Source organism: Maylandia zebra, linkage group LG12 (assembly GCF_041146795.1).
Source record: "Maylandia zebra isolate NMK-2024a linkage group LG12, Mzebra_GT3a, whole genome shotgun sequence".
In the NCBI taxonomy this organism is placed as follows: domain Eukaryota; kingdom Metazoa; phylum Chordata; class Actinopteri; order Cichliformes; family Cichlidae; genus Maylandia; species Maylandia zebra.
In genome coordinates this window covers 21,850,109-21,872,563 of record NC_135178.1, presented here as the reverse complement: position 1 = coordinate 21,872,563, position 22,455 = coordinate 21,850,109, and the positions used below count along the sequence as shown (strand labels likewise).

Below are 22,455 nucleotides of genomic sequence, written 5' to 3'. Positions count from 1 at the left end.
CGCCCCCCTCCTGATGATGCAGTAATGCTGGTTGTAAATAACAATTTTGAAGTTGCAAGAGATTATCACTATTTTTGCCCTCACCAAAACTAAACAAAATATTAGTGCGAGGCTTTTTTGAGTACTTTATTTTTCCTGTATACCAATTTATTTATTTTCCAAAAGAGCTACCAACAGTTTTTTCTAATCATATAAGATGCAGACAGTTATTGCTACTAGAATCTCAGCATGAATTTGAAACCTTTCAGTTTTCCATTTATATGATAAAGTTTTGTTTTTTTAATAAAAAAAAAGTTAAAGCTTTTAATGGAAATTAGTAAAGGAGGACCAGGTTTGGACTATCAGTCATTGGACTGAGTCATTTCAACATCTGACACCTGTCTGACTTTCCAAAAAGCCAAGTTTCTAAAACTTCTCTGTTGGCAATATGGCAAATAATCATCGGCTTTAGTGAAGGAAAACACCCAAACACATTACATTCAATCATGTGTCACCTTTAATATATTAGATACATACAATCACAGATCTTTAGATGAAGCCCTTGGATTTTTTTCAGAAATCTTTCTAGAGCTGTAAACAACGTGCAGCTTGTGCATGCTAAAGATTTTTTGCACCCACGTGCTGAGAACAAATACACAGCTTTCACAAATACACCCCTGACTTTTAGTCAAGAACAGTCACACCAACTTGTCCTGTAGCCTACTTTGGAATTTCAGAGCAGCATACATAAAGGCACAATGGTATAAAACTATTCAAAATTATCATAGTGAATAAGTATTGTAAAGTGTTTGTTCTACATCTGTAAGTGCTGTGTACCCTGAGTGCTTAGATAGTACATATGAGATCTCTTATTGGAAAATGGAATGTGATTTATTGGCTCAATGCTTAAATTGGACAGATGGGCAAATAATTTGGACTAGTCATTAAAACCTCTGTGAACGTTGTGTTACTGCATGCATAAAGTTTCCTTCATCTTCAGCTGGCTTACAAATGCCCTACTCCTGCATTGGGAGCATGTGCAAATGTAGCACTGGAAAGTACGCTTCATTTGTCCTGCAGCCTACAAATGTTAGTGCTGACGATTAAATAAAGTCAAGTGCCAGATTAGCTCTATTAATAGAAATGCCTAACAGCCTGTTTCCCTCAAACCTCCGTCTTGATCCTCAAGCACCAGCACTGACTCCTCCTTATTATCCTGAGTGGACAACAAAACCTCCTTCTGAGCAGTTATCTCCTTCTGAGCCAGGACAAATTGGCTTCTGGTCTCGTCCAGCTGTGAATGAACTTCTTGCACCCACTTTTGTAGCTGCGCATTGAGAGCATCCATACCTTGGTCCAGCTTCTCCTGCCTGCCTTTGAGGTCTTCTAGCAGGTTCTGTGTGTCACTGATCACCTGCTGCCTCCTGTTTAATGCACAGGGAGTACGCTGACCCAGCATGTAGCCTTCAAACTCTTCTGGACTGAGGCTGAGTGCCGGCCCATCCAGCTTTTCAATGAAGGCCACAGCACAGGACTAAATAAAGAGATGCGGACACCCGTATGAGTTATTAACAGGTCTAACAACACCCTGTGGTGTATGATGGGTGAGGAACTTTTCAGTCAACTCACCAAATTTGTGAAATAGTAGCCGCTCTCTCCTGCCATCAGACTGTGAGGGAGCCCAAAACGAATCACGTATTGCATGTTGGAGTGGAGGCGAGGCGGATTGGCCTTCAGCACCACGTAAACCAGGCTTGACAAGAAGTCATCAGCATTAGCAGGCTCACTGTTTGAGCGGGAAAGGGCTTCGAAGACATGCTGGCTGCATTTGGAAACGCACGCGAGTTTGTCTTGAGGTGCTCGTTTGGCATCCATTTCGATTATGGCTGTGGGAAAAATAAAGGCTGGAACTCATTTCAAATGTTATGACATTGACAAAATATGCCTCCCTTTATCATTAAAGTAACAGTTTTTCATTTTGGGAAATGCACTTTTTCTTTTCTTATGTCAGGGAGTTAAATACGAGGCTGCAGTTGGCAAGCCTGGACCCGTACACAGGTAATATGTTACCAGCATTAAAGCTGCTCATGACATGAATCTTTTGATGCAATTTTTAGATAAGAAAGCAAATAAATGCATTTCCCACCATATCAAACTGCTCATTTAAGTATTGAGATTTTAAATCACCAGTTATAGCAGGCAGAAAGGGGTCGCCTGTGACAGAGACCTTTTCATCAGGAAAAGGTACGCCTAGCATCTGCGGCGTAACCCAGTTCAAAGAACTGCAAATAAGAGACATTAGTTATAAAAAACAAAAACACAAAACTTCTAATCCTGACTTTTAACTCAGGATTAGAAGTTTGGAATTTTTTTTCCAAGATGGGTAAAACCAAAACAAAACACAGCTGATGTACCGGATCCTTCTCTGGAGAGCCAGGTCCTTCTGTTCATCATCACAGCTGTCATGGCAGAAAACCCATTTGTGCAGCCGTGTCATTATTAACTTCTCTACATGCTCCATTATCTGAGTGACCTGAGCTTCAGGAAAACCTGAAAACATAAACAGCGATTTAAAAGCCACTTTAAATACAAATATTGCATCATACACAGTTTGGAACAGATCTGTACTCACTGCTAAAATATTCAGCAAAAGACTGATAAAAATCCTGCACGAGGTCTGACTGCTTCTGCACCGGCAGATCCTGCAAAGATGACGTGAATCGATGATCAGGATGCCTCTAGCTCGTGACATAATTGTCGTGTTAGATGCTTAAACTGCTTACATGGTATGCCTCCATTGTGTTGAGAAAAGCTGTACAGCGGGACTGCAAGCGCTGGGAAGGAGGACTCCGAAGTATCTTTAGGAAACCAGTGAAGTCTCCAGGCTCAAGGTTTTCGTAGGCTTTTAACACATTTGCACGGCTTTCAGAAGACTCTGGAGGGACAAATAGTCAAAAGGTGAAGAGGCAGCAAAATCCAAACAGATAGCCAGATAATCTAATCCAGGGGTGAGGGAACTCTAGGCCTCAAGCGCCAGTGTCCTGCAGGTTTTAGATGTGTCCTTGATCCAACACAGCTATATAATATGGGTAAATTACATCCTTAACATGTCTTGAGGTTCTCCAGAGGCCTGGTAATACTATATATAGTATATAGGTATGTATAATTTGGATGTGTACAAAAGACCAAAACAGTATATATAGTGCATTCTGGTTCGGCAGAAGGTATGGTGGATGTTTATGTACAGTGATTATTAGTAAAGTCTGTTGCCTTATTCTCTGCATTTTGCTGGGGGGGGGGGGGGGGGGGGGGGGGGGGTTTCTTACAGACAGCAAAAATACTGAGTGAAGGTTAAAACTTTTACCTTCATGGACTTAATGACAATGTTTAGAGGAAGAATTCTGGCTTTCTATTCAGAGGTGCTGGGTAGTATTAAGTTATTCTTCTTTTTGAGTATTTCAGAGAGACAGGATTGCAGAAAAAAAGTAAAAAGGGCCACCTTGGTTGGTGTGACAGAGGAGGATGCTTGGACAAGGTGAAATGGAGGCAGCTGATCTGCTGTGGCAACCTCAAATGGGGCTAGCTGCTGTAACTGGCTGTTGACCTAATAATGACTTTAAGACAACCACAAAACTAAAGTTTTACCTTGAGGTTTTGGAGGCGATGGGCTGCCCCAGAACAGTCTTCTCACTGTGTTAATTCGACGACCTTTCTCAATGTTTTTCTTCTCCTCAAATTTGGAGAATGTGGGGAGCGTTCCATCACTGCGCGGTCTATGAGGAATGAAAGGATTAGACATCTCTGTCCCGAGCTGAGAGACAGAAAACAAATGGAAGGTCTCTCTATCTGCATTTAGACTGATGCGTTATACCCTCACATATCCAGATGTCATATTAAAGGGCAGTATTCTCACATACATTTTCAATATACTTTAACATAATGAGCAAACGTAACAGCGTGAATAAAGTTTACCTAATTTCTTCTCTCGGGGTTCCAGCGGCCCGTGCCCTCTCTCTCCAGCACTTGGAGCACAAACCCTGCCATGCTGGGTTTCCATAGTAACCACATGCGTTCTTACAGAGCAGCTCCTCCTGAGAAACTCTGATTCCTCTCTGTTTATCCATCCACATGTCTTTTATATGCTACCTGCTAGACATACAATTCAGCTTTAGAGCACAAAAAAAGTAAAGTTCCACTATACTTATCATCATAATTATTATACTTAACTACTCAATATTTGTCTTATAAAAAACGTCAGTAATTTTAAAGAAAGCTCAGTTGTGTGTTTGAAACTATAGCCTGGTTATGCGTACCATAGCCCAACACCCTGTGAAAATAAAAAAAACAAAAACTCAACCAAGTCTCATTTTATGATTCTGGATGACCACATAATGTCAGAATTGCAGTGACGCAAAGAACATTAAACTGAACAACTAAAACTGATAAATATAAGATTGGAAAAATGTCCAAATTCCATTTTGGCACAGGGTCAGAAAACATTAATGCATGGATCCATCTTGCCTTGTATCAATTGTTCAGGCTGGTGGTGCTGTGCAAACTTTGAACCTTAGTGCCGACTAAGCATTGCTTAAACACCACAGCATCACGGAGTATTGTTGCTCACCACTTCCATCCCTCTATGACCACAGTGTTCCTATCTTCTGATGGGACAGACAACACACCATTTCACAAAGCTCAAATCATCACAAACTGGTTTACTGAACACGACAATGCGTTCACTGTACTTGAGTGAGCTCCACAGTCACCAGATCTCAATCTAATAAAGCACCTTTGGGATGTGATGGAACGGGAGATTCACATCATAGATGTGCAGCAGACAAATCTGCAGCAACAGTGTGATGCTGTCATGTCAATATGGACAAAAATCTCTGCGTAATGCTTCCGGTTCAATGCTGAATCTATAGCGTGAAGCATTAAGGCCAATCTGATTGCAAAAGAGAATCCAAGCCGACACTAGCAAGCTCTACTTAAAGTGTCCAGTGAGTGAAAAATATCCTAAAATATCCTAGTATCCTAAGACGTCTTATACATTTCTATGGCGCTGAGAGTTAACTAACTTTTTCGGCAGTATCGAGTACTATTGCAAAAAGCTATAGCCTCGTGGTAACATTTTATTCAAAACTTTTCAATGAAGGCATAATGTCTAATCCCCGAGTGTATAAGAGTTGGGTGTTAGCCGTTAGCATCTCAAGCTGGAGCGGCTGACTGTCAGCTGAGGGGGATTGGCGACAAGAACCGCTGGCTAATGCTAATGCTAGTACCAACTAAAAGCGAGTGACCAGTCAATCATTAAATCAGTCACCAAAACCTCGTTTTAAACACAACCGTCAGTCTCACCTGTCAGCTGATAAAACCATTACCAGCCCCAGCTGTTATCTTATCAAAGCGCTCCTTTACTTTCTGGAGTCGTCACAGTCATAAACGCTTCATACTGATAACGAGAACCTTTCAGACCTCAGTTGAAGACATTTAGTAAGAAAAAACAAAAGGCTAAGAACAGGTAGCAAACATTAATAACGCCCAGTGGCACGAAACAGAACCAGAAAGTCCGCCGCTTCTAAAGCCGTGCAACCGGAAAAACCATCCGGAAGGAAACCGTGAAAGTACAGGTATTTGGACACCGTGTCGACCCTTCAAAGTAAAAGCTTTATATATACCGAGCATCTGTAGATTTCAAAATAAAACATATTTTTGGTTAATGCGATCTCGTATTATTATAGTTAATAACCACATAATCTTGTCTATCGTGGCTTTTATCTTTAAAAAAAATACATAATCAAATAATGGAATAATTGTCAACTAATCAAAATTACAAAAATATTTAAATACATAATTATTTTATTTAAAAACATATTTAATCATGTCACTATTTGATTAAATATGATACAGTGCATCGTGAGTTTATTTTATCTGTCAACCTCACAGATCATAAATGTCAGGGGGCAGGGCTAAGTGAACTGGTTTGTGTTTGTATAAAACAAGCAGCGGTTAGTAGATCACCCACAGAGCTTTCCAAACCAAATCTATCCCATAAGGGCATATATGACAGCTTTGACCACTCAGTTTTTATTGGGTTTCTTGCATGGAGCACTGTTCAGAACCTGTGATACATCAATTAGAACTGGAGCAACTATAATAATTTTTATTTCATAATTTTTAAAGGCAATTGAATTTTTTTTTGTTGACAATTGTTTTCATTGGAATGTCTATACTAAACTTATTTAGGACATTCCTGGCTTACTATGAGCACCAAAGAAAGTACAATGTTTATTTTTTTGACAGTAATTATCCTATAAGTAATGTAACAATTACAATAAATAAACATATTAAATGACCAGAAAGATCCTCCTGGTGTTTTCATATCGAAAGGAAAGCATTTCCCCCCACCTTTAATGCTTTCGAGTGCTTTTGTGACTATCATGCTTTTAATTTGAAAAGGCTCATCCGTTGATCTTCTGTAACTAGGCAACGAAACGCTTCCCTCCAAGTAGCAGCCAGACAGAACAGACAAAAACTTTTGGTAGGAATAAAATTAGAAAGAGCAAATATCGAATAGAGCTTAAATGTGTTGTTTTTCTGTTACTATTTGGCCTACAGTTAATTTAGGGCAAGGATAATAAGGAGAAGGCTTATATAAGTACCAAAAGGTAAGGTTAATCATAATGGAGCCACCCACAAGCTATGAAGCTGAAAAGCACCCAGTAGTGGGACAAGAACAGGACAGGGGAGAAGCAGGTAAGGATAAAGAAAAGGAAAACTCTGACATACCGAGGAGGACTGGGCAGTCTCAAGTCTACACTGCAACTAGAGACACACTTTTCTCAAAGAAGACAACTGATGCTGAAGCACATGTACTGGTAAGTATGTCCCAATCAGTGTTTATATTTGAGTGTAATTTGAAAGTATTTGTCTGTTTTACTTCACATATTCTTGGCAATACCCTAAACCTGTCCTTCATCCAGTCACTAGATTTCATCTGTGGCATGAGCCCTGCTCTTCCCGTTTTCACTCTGCAAGACCAGGATGAGCTGGTTTTGCTCTATGCTGCGGCTCATGTTGGAATTATTTACAATCACACCTCAAAGTCCCGGCACATGCTTAAGGTAAAAATCACTTCAGCTTTTTGAACAATGTAAGAGTAAGTCATTGCTTTAAGTTGCAATAAACAGTCTGAGAAATCAGATCATGTTAGCCTGGGTTTTCATGTTAAATGTTCACAGTATATATCTTTTCATAACAGGTGTGCAGATTTATATATTCTCCTTAATATCTTCAGGGGCACTCCCACTCCATTTCATCTATGTGTGTGAGTGAAGACAGACGCTGGATTGCAACAGCAGACCGGGGACCAAATGGCATGGTGATCATATGGGACTCCTACTCTGGGTATCTCTTCATTCTTCACACATTGAGGCATTTTCACTGCATTAACCTTGCTCTCAATGGTAACCACCTATATGATAAATGTTACAGTATTCCTGTGAACACGTTGTTTGACTGTCACCCTGACGCCGGTGTCATAGCAATAGCGTTTTCAAGCGACACAAAACATCTGGCAACACTTGGGACAGAAGAATTTCAAGTAAGTATGGCAGCTCAGGGCTGTCACAATATCAAATTTCCACCGAGCTATTGTGCTGGCAAAAAATACAAATAAAAAATAAATCACTGTAATCATAATATGTGTATGGAAAATAAAAAATGATAGCAGCATCAGTAAAATGTATATAAATTAATCGCTCTTTTTTAAATTTGTTTTTCTAATATTTCAATGAAACTGCATTTTAGTCATTTTAGGTCATTTTTTTAAGAGTCATATCACCATGTGGGATTGGCAGTCATATGGAAAAGAAGGTTTTGCAGGACGGTTTCTGTGAAAAAATAAGTACACCCCATGAATCGGTGGCTTTTAGAACCACCTTTAGTAGCAATAACCATTTTCTGTATGACTTTATCAGTCTCTTGCATTATTGTGGAAAACTTTTGACATTGAGGTTTGTGGGTATTCATTTATTCACCACTCTCTTAAGGTCCCAGCACAGCATTTTAATCAGGTTGAGGTCTGGACTCTGACTAAAAACTTTGACCAAACTTTTACATTATGACCTAAAATCTCCACTTAGGTCTCATCTGTCCAAAGAACATTGTTACATAAGTCTTGTGATTTGTTCGGATGCAACTTTGCAAAACTAACCTGTTTTGCCATGTTCTTGTTAGAAGAGAAGAGGCTTTATCACGACAGCCCTTCTAGACCAGCCATACTTGATCAGTCTTTTTCTAATTTTCTAAATATAGCATTTATCATGCAAACCAAGGACTTTAGAGTCTCCGATGTAGCTCTTGAGTTTTTTTGCAGTTTCTCTGAGCAGGGGTGGATTTGCTGAGACATCCATTGCTGGAAAGACTGTGAGACTGTATTAATACAAACCTAACCTGAAAGTTCCAGACCAGCAAACTGCCAAAACCTCTCCTGTTACAGAGGTGCTCACACTTGATGAGGATAAGCATATAGTTTACAGCAAAGATTATTAGATTAGATTTACATTTCATATTATATCTATATTTCTACATTTATCTGTCTATATTTACATAATATCTCTATCATCACCTGGCTGCTAAAGCAGTAAGTGTGCACTTTGTTTTTCACATGACTGCAGCTGGTCAAAAAAAGTTATAGCGCATGCAAGGTCTCCCTTTTAGTTGCATTTTACCAGACTAATCTTCTAGCCCTGTTATTTCCTGGTCAAAAGAAATGTCTAATATAGTCAAATTTCAACATTTGTAAGTATAGACTGTGAAATGTTGACAGTTTGGCCATATCGCAATGATGAAACAATTTTAGTGAAAAAGTGAACCAAATAGTGCGATTTTTGACCCCCTCCTATGCAATCATGAGGCGTGTAGCTCAGAGAATGCTGCTGATGTGGAAGGTAACATTTTGTATGGCTTATTTAAATATACTGCAGCTATTACACAAAAAAAGCTGATTCTGAGGATGTTTTGTGAGAGGGAGCAATTGAAAACTTTACACATTGTATGCTGTCCTTTTCACTCAAAATGGTGTAAGTCAGTTATTTAACCAGAATTGTCCAAACGTATACAAAATTACAATTACATAGTTATTTATACTATTATCACATTTTATTTTACATATAAGAGTTACACTGACACCCACAGTTTAGATACACCTAAAAAGAAAAGAAGTTACTGCTGAGATTATGAAACATGCTCTTCACGAAGAGGGAAATTTTATATTAAGCAACACTTCCTGGTCTTAGAAACACTTACATACAAACACAATAGGACAAACAGTGCCTGTATGGTAAAAGCAAACTTTTCATGAACTGACAATCTGCTTAAATTATATGGCGATCTTTTCAGCGTGTGTGCATTTGGGACTGGACCAATGAATCAGAACAGCCTTTGTGGTTTACCGAGCTCAATCCTAAATATGGTTTTCAGGTAAATATGCTTTCTCAGTATGTGAATAGCACCTTTGCTTTATGGAAACGGCACTGTGGTGAACAGATGTTGAAGTGTTAAGCTGTTTTTCAGGATTACATCATGTTTAGGCTGAAGAATAGCTCTCAGCTGCTCAGCAGCAGTGAAAGTCATGTGTTATTCTACAGCAGCGTGAGTTCAGCTGTTCAGTATTTTTTTTTTTAAAGCGTAGTACAACTGTTATGTATTTATTGTGATAGTGATAGACTCATTCTTTTTCAGGCAAGTGGAAGTCTGCAGTACACTGACCTGAAGTTCAAGAAGGTGAAGATAATCTTCTAAATTTGAAGTTGTTATTAAACTGTCTGTCTCATTATGTAACTGAATATATTGATTTGTGTTCTGGTGTGTTTTGCCATTACAGTTCAATAAGGAAACCAGTGGTGCTGCTGAATTTACTTTGGACCGTTCTGAAAATTTTGGTGTGGCAAATATGTCTCTCAGTCGGTCTGTGTTTCACTGGGAAGAGCCTAAGATCTTAATAGCCTCTGGAGGTGGTGTTGTTGAGTGGCTTGTGAAAGAAGACACGGCCAATCGAATCAACCTCCAGCAACAGCAAATCACTGTTCTGGCCGTCACCGACAGGTGGGCACAGCAAGAAATATTGTCTGTTGTTGCATGTGAGTTGTGACCTGCATTTACCGGTTCCTAATCTATCTTTGTCTGTATGCTTGCACAGCTGCATCGTAACGTGCAATACTGAAAGCCACATCTGCTTTTACAATGGCAAATTCACCCTGCTCGCTCGGTACACTGAATTAAATCTGGATGCCATTGTTTCTATTTCATTTTCCAAAGAGTGGATAAGGAGGCAGCAGGAGTACAGACTGGATTTCAAACCCTTAATTACCAGGTATACAAATTTACTCTACTACAGTGTTCAGCCTAAAGAGCCACTGAACCAGTAGATCAGACTTTTACTGGCCATAAAAGAGACACCAGTCTGATTACTTTCTATACTCAAGTACATAGCAAATATTATTGGTAGATTTATATTTTATATTATAAATCTAAAGCTTGATGCACTGTAGTAACCACTGCTTCCCTTTTTAGATTCAGCCCTGTACGTTGCAGGTACCATTGCTAGAGAGAGATGGATTTATTTCTGTCAGCACTCAGCAAAAATACAAGATAGACAGACAGCTTCTATTTTACCTACTTCTCCTTATATGAGTTTGTGGTACTGCTATGTTTAACAAACTTGTGGTGGACAGGAGCAGACAAAACTGTGGCTTATTTTAAAAAACAGCTGAAAAATTCATCAGTTTAGACAGGCGTTTGGGTAATGTTTTTGTTTAATATGTTTGGTTTTTTTGTCTGATGTATTTTTACATTCCCCGCAAAGTACTTTGTAACAGATTCCTGGCTTTAAAAGTGCTATGTAAATAAATTTTACTTACTAACTTTACTTACAAAAAGTTCACTTTTCTTCTTTTAATTTATGTGCAGAGGTAGTTTAAAGAGATTAAAAGAAAATAATAGTGAGCATCCATTCATGTTCACAGAGGAATTGATCTGTGCTGGCCAATCAACATAGGCCACACACTTTTTTACTGGCTCAAAGCCATCAGGACACTTGTTATGTTGAACCCGATACTATATCTTCACGCTGAACTGTTTTACACAGCATAATGAAAATACAGATTATACATTTTTAGGCAAGCTGACCTGTCTTTTTCTGCAGGAACTTCACTGTGACCACTGTCAGTCACAGAGTTGTGCATGTGAACGCAGAGAGCCTCATCACTCGAATTGTGCTGGACGAGGATTATGAGCCTATACATGCACTGACATGCCACCCCAGTCAGTCAGCTGTGGTCACTGGCAACCACGGAGGCATTTTAGAAATGTGGGACTATAGCAGCAAAGTACGCAGTGGTAGAAAGGTCTTTAACACAGAGAAGCAGATTCAGTGTGTCACATTTGACCCTAAAGGTAAGGTCAGACTATGTTTAAAAAGAAAAGTGCTTCCATATCCTCAGTGTGTAAAAGCTGCTGTTAGATTTTGTTTGTCACATTTCATTTCTAAACAGGATTATATCTGGCTGTTGGTTTTGCAAGTGGAGCTGTTCACATACTGAATGCCAGAACCTTAGAGAGTGAACAAGAGGAAGCTTTACATTACACCAAAGACAGCATCCAACTCATCACCTTCTCCTCAGACTCAAAATATCTCGCCACTGCGGTGAGTGAGAGAACTGTGTGGATTGGAATTTGTTATAATGTATTGAGTTTTGTTAGAGCTGTCATTGCTACAGAAACATTTTTTGTTGTTGTTGTTGTTGTGAGATGATTTATGATTTGCGCGTCTGTCAGGATGCTGGAAAAGCAGTGTCAGTGTTTCACTTGATCACCAAAGAAGGCTCTTTACCTCAGTGGATGCATTTGGGTAGGATCCACTCTCACTACAAGCCCATCAAAGATCTTCTTTTTGGGGTTCACCTGGACAGCACCCAACCCAGACTACTCTCTCTGGGAATGGACTGCCAACTGGTTAGTCTACCTGGTCTAAGTTGCAGCACTCTTGTCTACTTCACTGTTTTGTTTTTGACACGATAATGGTACACGCAAATCTCTGTGCTTGTGTGGAACTGAATAAAAGGTGGAGTACGACCTGGAGAACAGCAGCATGGACCGGCTTGTCATCTTAAGCTCGGAGCGCATTGAGCAAAGCGGCGTGCCAATGTGCATGACTTGGTATCCTCCCCTAACGGCAGAGCAGTTTCTCCTCATCATCACAGATCAATATAAGATGAGGCTTTTCAACAGCACAACAAAGATGTGCAGGTCTGCAAAATACTGTAACAAGATCAGTCAGATGTTGTGTCACAGCAAAATACTCACGCATCTCTATTACATGTTTTACAAAAACAGAAAGACCCTTCAAGGCCCAACATATGGCTCTCCAATTAAAAAGATAGTTGTTCTTCCCAAGTCTGAAAAAGCTGATACAAACTCATATTACCTGGCGTTCATCACAATGGAAAAGGTCAGTGTTTGCAGTATTTTACTGACAAATGTTTGACTTTCACTTCCACCAAATGGTGTGTCTTGTTTAAATTCCTGCAGTCGACTGAATGCAGACGTTTTTTGTGTCTTTCTTTTCTCTGATCAAATTGTCATCACATTGACAGTGATACTGTCATGAAGAGTATTTTGTATTTTCTTTAGTTGGGTCTCCAGATTCTGCCACTGGATGGGAACCCCTACAAGTCAAATGCTTTGATCTGCCATTCAGCAGGAGTGTCTGCGTTTGCCTGCTCCTATGATGGCAGATTCATTTTCACTGCAGGAGGAGCAGACTGCACAGTCCTCTCATGGGAAATAAACTTGAAGTATGTTTTTTTTCTAAATAGCAACCTTGTAATCAGTCGAAATGAAAGAGCAGTATAATGATGTTTCCTGAAATCTGTCTCCTTTCCTGTGATGAATGTAGTGTGCTTGAGGCAGCAGCCGCTTTGGGCGGAAAGGACATGGTACCTTTTTACAATCTCTTAGAGGGAGGACGAGATGGCAAGTTCTACAGAGTGAGTAAAATTTTTCCTTTTTCTGCTGAACTTTAAGTAAACAAGCATAGCATTATTCAGATTTTTTTAGACTGAAACATGTTAGAGGCACACTTACTCAAGTGCTTGTTAATGCAAATATATCAGCTTGGATAGGGCAGCAGTGTATGTAGACATGGTCAAGATGATGGTCAAGGCACCCTGCTGAAGGCCAAACTGAGCATCAGAATGGGGAAAAAGGTGATTTAAGTAACTTTGAACATGGCATGGTTGTTAGTGCCAGATGGGCTCATCTGAGTTTTTCAAAAACTGCTGCTCTGCGAGTATTTTCTCACACAACCAATTCTATGGTTCACAGAGACTAAATACCCAGTGAGCGGCAGTTCTCTGGGGAAAAAATGTGTTGCTGATTTCCTGAGTCAGAGGAGACTATCAATACTGCTTTGACCTGACAGAAAGGCAACAGTAACTTAAATGACCACTTCTTGCAACGAACGTATGCAGAAGATTAACTCTTTGAAGCAGATGGGCTACAGCAGGACATCCCAATCATCCCCCCAATCATCTCCCAGTGTCACAGTGGATCAGGTCAGGAGACAACTGAGGAAGCTTTGCCCCAGGAAGGCAGCAGGCCCAGACAAGGTGTGTCCTAGGATGCTAAAGGCGTGTGCTGCTGAACTTGGGGAGCCGGTACAACGAGTCTTCAATCTCAGTCTGCGACTGGGGAGAGTGCCCGCCCTATGGAAGACATCCTGCATCGTCCCAGTCCTCAAAAGGAACCGGCCCAATGAGCTGAATGACTTCCGACCGGTGGCACTGACGTCACATCTTATGAAGACTCTAGAGCGGCTCTTCCTCAACCTCCTCCAACCACAGGTACAACATGCCCAGGACCCACTACAGTTCGCATACAAGGCGGATGTCGGAGTGGAGGATGCCATCCTGTACCTCCTGCATAGAGCCCACTCACACCTGGATGGGGGAAAAGGCACGGTCAGGATCCTGTTTCTTGACTTTTGCAGTGCCTTTAATACCATCCGGCCCTGTATGCTTCAAGAAAAACTGAACAGGATGGAGGTGGACCCCTGCCTGGTCACTTGGATCTCCGACTACCTCACCAACAGACCACAGTACGTCAGGCTGAAGGACATCATGTCTGACACTGTGGTCAGCAGCACAGGAGCACCACAGGGAACTGTGCTGTCCCCTCTTCTCTTCACCCTGTACACCTCTGACTTCTGCTACAACTCTGAATTATGCCACATTCAGAAGTTTGCAGACGACACGGCCATCGTGGGGTATATCTGGGATGATCAGGAAGAGGAGTACAGAAGTCTGGTGAGGAACTTCGTCACATGGAGTCACACAAACCACCTGCAACTCAACATCTCAAAGACCAAGGAACTGGTTGTGGACTTCAGGAGGTCCAGAACAGGTCCACTGCCGGTTCAGATAGAGGGAGAGGAGGTGGAGGTGGTCAACAAGTACAAGTACCTCGGGCTGTGGGTGGACAACAAACTGGACTGGTCATCCAACACAGAGCACCTGTATAAAAAAGCCCAAAGCCGACTGTACTTCCTCAGGAGGCTGAGGTCTTTTAACATCTGCAGGAAGCTCCTGAGGATGTTTTACCAGTCAGTGGTTGCTGGAGTACTTTTGGGGGAGCAGCACAGCAAAGGAGGACTCATCCAGGCTGGAAATACTGATCAGGAAGGCTGGCTCTGTGGTCGGCATGAAGCTGGACACTCTGGTGACAGTGGCAGAGAAAAGGACACTAAAAAAACTGCTGCACACGGCCATAAACAACCAGAGGAGTCTGTTCAGTGACAGGTTGCTTCTCCCAAAGACAAGAACCAACAGACTTTTAAAAAAAAACCCTCCTTTGTCCCACACGCCATCAAACTGTTTAACTCCTCTCTGGAGGGGAAACAGGAGGACAAAGGAGGGGGGAACAACTAAGCTGTAGTGCCTCTTCACTGTGCAATACTTTTTGTTAATAACCAACGGTGCAATAGACTTCAATACTTGAAATGTGCAATTCCCTTGTATTCTTATTCCTATTTATTCTATTTATCCCTTTTGTATATGCTTTATTTATATATGTCTCTGTATTTATATATGTGTATATATGGTATTCTGCTCACATTCTGTAACTTCTGTCAGTGCTGTGCTATTTGGAAACCGAATTTCCCAGAGGAACCCACCTGAGGGATTAATAAAGTTTTATCTTATCTTATCTCTCTTATCTTACAGCAGCTAAAAACCACACCGGGTGCCACTTCTGTCTGCTAAGAACAGGAAATTGAAGCCACAATTCACACAAGCTCACCAAAATTGGACAGGGAAGAAAAAACATCTGATGTCTAATGAGTCTCAGGCAGATGATGCTCAGCTGAGCACCAACCGACTCCACTCTGCCATCTATTCAGCAGTATGTGGACTATAAAACATGGGATAATAAAACTCTTGACCATCTATATGCAGACAGCAGGAATGCATACAAAGCCCCCGCCCTGCACCCAGTAGGTATTTCAGACAACAACCTGGTCCTGTTAAGATCTCAATATGTCCCTGCTCTTCAAAGACTCCATGTTGCCATGAAGTCTGTGATGAGGTGGATTCAGGAAGCTTGCGAAGTTCTGCTCCATACTCCCCTTCGACAATGCAGAGTCGGACAAGCCACGTGGGGATGACATCATCAGAATCGTGGATTGTATCACAAGTTATATAAATTTCTGCAAGGATACCATTGTCCTAAACAGCATGCCCGATGTTTACCTAAGAACAAACCCTGGATCACCATTGACCTGAAAGCCCTAATGAATGAAAAAAGAGGGTTTTCAGTTCAGGAAATAAAAACGAGCAAAAAAGGATACAGTACTGGACCCCCTGTTGCCCCTCCCCACACAGCACCAATCTTAACACCTCATCAGCCATCAAACGTTCTTCCACTTTGTGTTCCTCTGCCTGTCTCAGTGAGAGACAGGAAGTCACTAAACAAACTGCTCTCAATCATCCGCTCCACACTACAGAGGGACCAGAGCTCATTCTCCCTCAGATTTAGTGCTACCATAAAGAATGCTACAGGAAATAATTCCCACAGTCCTTTATATAACTCTACCATAACTCTTCTTTTTGTGACAGGTGAACACACCTGTCAGGATATAAAAAAAATTCCAAACATTTTACACACTTTTTGCACTACCTCAGATTACCCCTGAGGTAGTTTTACTTTTAGTTTTAACTTTCAGCAGTTCTGAAAGCAAAAAGTGGTCCAACATGGACGATCAACATGTAACTAATAAAGTGTCCACTGGCATTAATGGCATTATATAATATGGTATTTTGTGCACCAAAAACTACAATACATGTATGTATTTGTTTGATCTCTGGTTGTTAAGCACCTTAATATAAATGTCTTTTTTTAATTCACGGAGCTCTGTTGTTAAATGTTTATGTATTAATTCTCCTCCTTTTACTTACTATTTTTTCTTTTTAAATTGTGTTTATTTCATTGAGCTATTCTTTTTTTTTTTTTTATTTAAACCTACATGACCTAGACAATAATTTCCCAACTTTCCCCAAAAAAGTTTATTTAATCTAACGGATTCATTGTGCTTTTAATTCTGTTGGTTCTCAGAGAGAAAGGCATATGTGCATGAATTTCGCTTATTTAATTGAAATTTTCTTTAAAAAATATGAGCCTACACTTTTTTATGCATGGCTATACAAAATGAGTTTACAGAGAAATATATTTTAAAAAAATATGGCAACTATTTTGGACATTCGGAACTGAAGACCAATGCACATGGCCACGCATAAAATGTATTTCTAAATAGTACAAGAAAATAAGATAAGTCCTCGCCCTAGTACAAGTTTTAAAACTGTTGTTTACTGTGACATTTTAATCAGTAATGGGAGTTCTTCTGTCTTTAGGAGATGGAGGACTTTTTTTATTACTGCCAAGTCCATCATCAAGGCGTGGACTCGATGGAGAAACGACAAGTGTCTTGCAAAATCCCCTTGTCAGAGGTTTCCTCTCTCATGAGAGCTTTGGGGTACTATCCTACTGAACAAGAGGTAAATTCAGTGAAACTAAAACCGCCACTTAATCTCAACCCTTTAATAACAGTTAAACATATTTTCTTCACCAGATAGAAGACATGCAAAATGAAGTTAAGTTCAGTAAGTATGCCGAAACAGGAAAATATGTAAATGACGTTGACCTGGAGGAATTTATCAAGCTGTATGTCAACCACCGGCCGGCCTTCAGCATCTCTAGCAGTGATCTGGTTAGAGCTTTTTGGGCCCTTGGGAAGGTTGACAGCACAGGACAGCCTGTCCTACAGAGACAAGAGCTGATAGAACTTCTACAGGTTCGAGGTAACGAGAATGATTGGTCAGCATCTTACTGGTTATAAATCTTAATCCTATGGTCCATGTTTTATTGTCAGTTTTTATTAGCTCATCCAACACGTTTGTTATTTTGATATTAAACCCAGGAGAACACATGACAGAGGAAGAGGTGGTGGAGTGTTTCACTGCTCTTTTAGGCCTCGATGATGTGGAGGAGGAGGAGGAGGAGGAGGAAGAAGGAGGGGGACTATCTGAACCTAAAAGTGTGTAATGCAACAACATATACTTCCAAGTCATTACCAAAAAATTCACATAAATGCTGAGAATAAAATATTTTTTTCTGTGCATGTACTCAGGTGGACATTCAGAGTATACACTGGACTCTGTGATCCCAAGTGAGATATCTGTGGAGACATTCACAGGTCAGATCCTGGGCTTCACGTCCTCAGCCGAGCAGAGCAGCAAGTCTTCCCCTCCAGAGTGATGAACCAAAAACGTCTGCCTGAGAATCTGTGTTTATGACGAGGTTTTAGCTCTGCTGGTCTGTTTAAAGACCAGCAGTATTACTGTAACATGTTATTAACAGAAGGTAGAGTGTAATCTGTGTTTAGCTTAAAATATAAAACATTATATCTTATACTAATACAAAAAGTCAGTTAAGCAGTAGAGAGTTTTTTTTCCTGTTGATATTTGAGTGTTTCTGATGATAATCGCTTCCACATGTTAAATGTAGAAAATGCATTCTAATAAAGGAAGATTTAAAACAAGTCTTGTTCTCTTTTATCAGCCGCTCCCTTCATAGGTCGCCACAGCGGATCATCTGGCTTCCTAGGATCTTCTGTCAAATCATCCTGCTGCATGTCCTCCTTCACCACACCCACGGATCTTCTCTGAGGTCTTCCTCTTTTCTTTCTACCTTGCAGCTCAATATTCTAAAGCCCTTTTTCTGATATATCACCTATCCTCGCCAAACCATCTCAGACTTGTTTCTCTAACCTTGTCTCTAAACCACTAAACCCGATCCTTAAATTAAAGATATTTTCACAATTCACAAGCGTGATCATTCGTCTTTCCTCGCTGCAGAAACGTGCCTGTGGCTGCAGGGTCTGATTAGTGGGCGGGGCTCTGCGGCGGCCCAATCAGAGGCGCTTTTCGACAGGAACTTCCTGCTCTGGGCAGAGGGTCCAGTGAGCAGCTTCTCGTCAGCTGGTGGTTGAGACTCGTAGCTACGTCAACTCAAGACAACAAGTTAAGTTGGGAGTTTAATGACCGACAGCGAGCTTAGCGATGAGTGAACCGAGGGCCTCGACTCCGCGGCGTGAAGCTGGTGAAGTTTAACGGTCGGCGTGTTCTCCGGAGAGACTCATGAAAGGGAGAGTTTTATTGTTCTAGCTTGCTGGCTAACTTTAGCCATTTGTCTGGTGAGTTATCGACATGGCTATGAGCGAGGTGTCCCTGCGGCACAAATATCGTTGCCCTTCCGCGAGCATAAAGCAGGAGCAGGATGACGACTCGGACACGGAGGAGACTCACCTAGGGCTGAGGAAGGCAGAAGGACTGGAGTCTCAGATCATCCATAGCGGACACTTCATGGTGTCCTCGCCCCACACCGAGCATCCGCCGAAGAAAGGCTACGACTTCGACACTGTCAACAAACAAACGTGTCAGACCTATCATTTTGGAAAAGCGAGCTCGTCGCACTTCTCCATAGACGCCTCACTGACGAAGCTCTTTGAGTGCATGACTCTGGCGTATAGGTAAGTTATGGCGAACTATGTAAACACATGGGGACTATTCATTTTCACTTTAGCTCCTCCTCACCCACTCCTCCACGCTGAGCTTTCCTCTATGTGCAGAGTCAGGCATGGGGCGACTGCATGCGGTCACGAGTCTTCCTTTAACTTCCTGCTCGATGATCATGATTTTGTAGGGAGTGTGGTCCTGGAGATAGTTGTAGAAGCCTTACTTAGATCAAGGAACTAGACACGGAGAAAAAACAAGCCCTGCATCTAATTATGTAGGGATTTAGGTTGAATTGTGTAAATTGCTAAAAAATATCCTCTGCAACTCATATTATACTACATGACATCACCGGGTTGTGAATTTGCAGTATTTTTTATTTTGTAGAAATGTAGGCCACCTTTCCAGTAAGACTACTTTCTTTTGATTGGGTGCTTCTTAAAAAAGTTAGTTAGCACTAACTACTGCAACTCGCATTCACTCAACCACACACACATACAGTGGCTTAACTAAAACACACACATCCACTCTACCACTTGAGACAGTTCTACTCTGTTCTGCTCTAGTTCTACTCTGGCCAAGCCGCATTGTCCAAAAGACTCACACAGTGTGCAGTACAGTAAATAATACTCAGTACAGTAAATACATGCAAAAATGATGCAACGGAAAAGAATTGGTCAAGAGGGACAGGCTGTAAAATTTGACAGGAAGAATGGAAAGACGGGAAACTGAACCAACCCCTTTGAATCGTAATAAACATTTCCCCTTAAGGCACTTTGGAATTTTTTTTTTTGTTTGTTTTTTAATTTAATGGTCTGTCTTTTTACAATTCAGCACTCAGATATCAGAATGGTACACCTGCATCCCTTAAGTCCACAAAGCGTCAGTGATTTTTATTGATTGTTTGACTCTCCCATCTTGTTGTTATCTCACACTGAACAGACAGAACCGTTACTGTGTGTGTGTGTGTGTGTGTGTGTGTGTGTGTGTGTGTGTGTGTGTGTGTGTGTGTGAGAGAGAGAGAGAGAGAGAGAGAGCCATATTGACCATTGCTGAGTCAAGCCACATTGTCCTATCTGTGTGACCACACATTAATGTTTAGCATTATAGTCGTTAGAGAATATTTCAGGGCTCTGGTAATTAAATTGTTCCTACTTAAATTAAGTTGTACCTCATCCCTTCTTACTAACCCCATTGAGTTTTGCAGTTTTCTCATCCAGGAACCCTAGAACCAAAAAATCTGGATGCAGGAATCAACTAGATATGTTGTTATGCTGACCCTTGTGCACAGTGGATGTTTATAAAAGTTTAATTTGTTTTGTGGCAGGCTTATCTACAGTCATGTGAAAGAGGAAGTTTTCACAGGACTCTGTGCAATCCTGTTAAAACCTAAAAGCACCCTTACTGCTGCCACAATGAAGGAAAGTAGCAGCCAGGTTTTATAGATCATCAGTAAATGTGAGCACCTTTATGAAAGCAGAAGTTTTGCCAGTTTGCTGGTATGGACATCCCAGAAAATTCACCTCAGATTAACCAGTGCTCGTAAAACCAGCAAAAACCACAAAGAGCTATGTCTCAGACTCTAAAGGTCTCAGTTGAAATGTCAAATGTTAAAGTTAATGACAGAAATAGAAAAAGACTGAACAAGTATAGCTTGTTTGGACGGCCTGTTTGGAAAAAGTCTCTTCTCTCATTGATAACAGGATGGGAAAACACAGCAGCAAATCAACAACAGAATGTCTGAAAAAGGAAAGGATCAAGGTTTTGCAAATGGCCCAGTCAATGTTCAGACCTCAACCCGATTAAAATGCTGTGGCAGGACTTAGAAAAAACTTGTGCATAAACAAATACCTGCAAAGTTTATATAACTGATGCAACATTGTAATGAAGAGTGGGTGAAAACTTCTCCACAATGGTATGAGTGACTGATAAAATCCTGCAGCAAACAATTACTTGGAGTTAATGCTACAAAAAGGTTGATCTACAAGCCGTTGAATCATAGGGCGTAATTAGTCTGTGGGCAGAGTCCTGTAAAAGCGTTCCTTTTCACATGACTGTACTTGTTATTGTTTCTTCGCTGATTAGACATGAAGTTAGCATGGCAATTTTTCCTGTGCGCTAGTGGGATGAATCAAACATACTGATCATGTCAGCACTCTGAGTTGAACTGTAAACAAAGCTGCACATGCTTCTGTGGTTGTAGTAGAGGTATGGACTGTGTTTTAAAGACATTTCTACTTGGTATGAAGTCAATGCAGAAGGCTCTTAAAACTAGCATTCTCCTTCATAGCCAGCAGACTGGTGGTTTTATAAAATGAGTTTATATGACTTGGTGACATATCAGATTAAAAGAACAGGACACCCCCACCATGACCCTGGCTCAGGCCTGTACATCAAAATTTGCCTTAGTTTAAAATCTGATTTCTGTGCCATCATCATATGTGTAGCACATAAGTGCTTCAGAATTAAAAATATTTATTTCTCATCAATAGTTGATTCATTTTAAAGCCAAAAATATGTCAATTATTCGTGTAAACTGTGCATCTCAAGTTTCCAGTTCAATTACAGATCCAGACAATGTTGAGCAGTTATGCCTGAGCAGGGATTTATAAAGTTAATTGACAATCACTATAACTCAATTGCCAGTTGTTCCATGCAGCTCTTATTACAAGATAATGCCTCCATGCAATACTTAAATCAGATAAATAAAGCACCTTGTTATTCTGAAAAGGTAGAATTTGCAAACTTACAATCAATAAATAGGATTATTGATTGTATGTTTGCATAAAAGCAGTGCTTTTGTGCAGATTTAAAGAAGAAGGTTTAAAGATGGTCCCTATAATGGTACATTATAGTAATAGTGGCCGTACTCATAGTTTTCTGTTTACAGCTATGTTTGAGGTGCCAGTTGCTCAGAGGATTTCCTTTGCCCTGATTATTTAAAGATACAGTTACTGTTCTGTTGTTTTTGTTGTAAGTGATGAGGGTTTATTTCAGCAAAAGGGCATTTACCATTGAAACGGTTGTATATGCTCCAAAAGACTCACACAGTGTGCAGTACAGTAAATAATACTCAGTACAGTAAATAAACAAACAAATGATGGAAAGGAAAAGAATTGGTCAAGAGAGACAGACTGTAAAATTTGACAGGAAGAATGGAAAGACGGGAAACTGTGAGCCAACCCCTTTGGATTGTAGTAAACATTTCCTCGTTAAGGCGCTTTGGAAATTTTTTTGTTGTTGTTTTTTAATTTAATGGTCAGTCTTTTTACAATTTAGCACTCGGATATCAGAATGGTACACCTGCACCCCTTAAGTCCACGAAGCGTCAGTGATTTTTATCATTGATTGT

General features: G+C 40.6%; 3 protein-coding genes across 6 annotated transcripts in view; 2 read left to right on the top strand and 1 right to left on the bottom strand.

Moving 5' to 3' along the window:
* Positions 1-478: 478 nt before the first annotated feature.
* On the bottom strand, positions 479-5,633 carry LOC101465333 (rab5 GDP/GTP exchange factor). 2 transcript variants are annotated; one of them, XM_004544682.3, is made up of 9 exons: positions 5,338-5,633; positions 3,952-4,128; positions 3,625-3,752; positions 2,763-2,914; positions 2,612-2,681; positions 2,394-2,529; positions 2,167-2,261; positions 1,609-1,865; positions 479-1,513 (listed from the first exon to the last, which is right to left on the bottom strand). In XM_004544682.3, exons 2-9 carry the CDS (start codon positions 4,107-4,109, stop codon positions 1,127-1,129), a joined length of 1,383 nt encoding a protein of 460 aa, XP_004544739.1. In that variant the 5' UTR covers positions 4,110-4,128; positions 5,338-5,633; the 3' UTR covers positions 479-1,126. The 2 variants fall into 2 exon arrangements, with proteins under 2 accessions (XP_004544739.1, XP_014269464.1); XM_014413978.3 differs by having other exon boundaries at positions 3,952-4,125.
* Positions 5,634-6,451: 818 nt separating this feature from the next.
* cfap251 (cilia and flagella associated protein 251) lies at positions 6,452-18,130 on the top strand. 2 transcript variants are annotated; one of them, XM_004544681.4, is made up of 20 exons: positions 6,453-6,857; positions 6,963-7,103; positions 7,277-7,386; positions 7,474-7,582; positions 9,382-9,462; positions 9,556-9,633; positions 9,724-9,765; positions 9,866-10,086; positions 10,181-10,354; positions 11,186-11,436; positions 11,535-11,686; positions 11,818-11,994; positions 12,104-12,288; positions 12,376-12,490; positions 12,673-12,836; positions 12,938-13,028; positions 16,944-17,087; positions 17,162-17,390; positions 17,510-17,626; positions 17,720-18,130. In XM_004544681.4, the coding sequence occupies exons 1-20, from the start codon at positions 6,663-6,665 to the stop codon at positions 17,845-17,847; spliced, it is 2,904 nt and encodes a 967-aa protein (XP_004544738.2). In that variant the 5' UTR covers positions 6,453-6,662; the 3' UTR covers positions 17,848-18,130. The 2 variants fall into 2 exon arrangements, 1 of the variants encoding a protein (XP_004544738.2); XR_013101156.1 differs by lacking the exons at positions 17,162-17,390; positions 17,510-17,626; positions 17,720-18,130 and adding an exon at positions 15,261-15,438 and having other exon boundaries at positions 6,452-6,857; positions 16,944-17,064.
* Positions 18,131-18,529: 399 nt separating this feature from the next.
* Positions 18,530-22,455, top strand: part of mlxip (MLX interacting protein) — a 28,705-nt gene continuing 24,779 nt past the window's right edge. For both annotated transcript variants that reach the window (XM_004544680.3, XM_004544679.3), the window contains exon 1: positions 18,530-19,120. In XM_004544680.3, the coding sequence (XP_004544737.1) occupies positions 18,798-19,120 (323 nt within the window). In that variant the 5' untranslated portion in view covers positions 18,530-18,797. The remainder of the gene's footprint in view (positions 19,121-22,455) is intronic.

Bases quoted from the DNA above. Each gene is read 5' to 3' on its own strand.
- cfap251 (XM_004544681.4), top strand. From the start codon at position 6,663: ATGGAGCCACCCACAAGCTATGAAGCTGAAAAGCACCCAGTAGTGGGA. The intron at 6,858-6,962 runs GTAAGTATGTCC...TCCTTCATCCAG, and splicing joins ATGCTGAAGCACATGTACTG to TCACTAGATTTCATCTGTGG. The intron at 9,463-9,555 runs GTAAATATGCTT...GCTGTTTTTCAG, and splicing joins ATCCTAAATATGGTTTTCAG to GATTACATCATGTTTAGGCT.
- LOC101465333 (XM_004544682.3), bottom strand. From the start codon at position 4,109: ATGTGGATGGATAAACAGAGAGGAATCAGAGTTTCTCAGGAGGAGCTG. The intron at 3,753-3,951 runs GTAAACTTTATT...CATTCCTCATAG, and splicing joins ACCCCGAGAGAAGAAATTAG to ACCGCGCAGTGATGGAACGC. The intron at 2,262-2,393 runs GTACATCAGCTG...TCTTATTTGCAG, and splicing joins GCTCTCCAGAGAAGGATCCG to TTCTTTGAACTGGGTTACGC.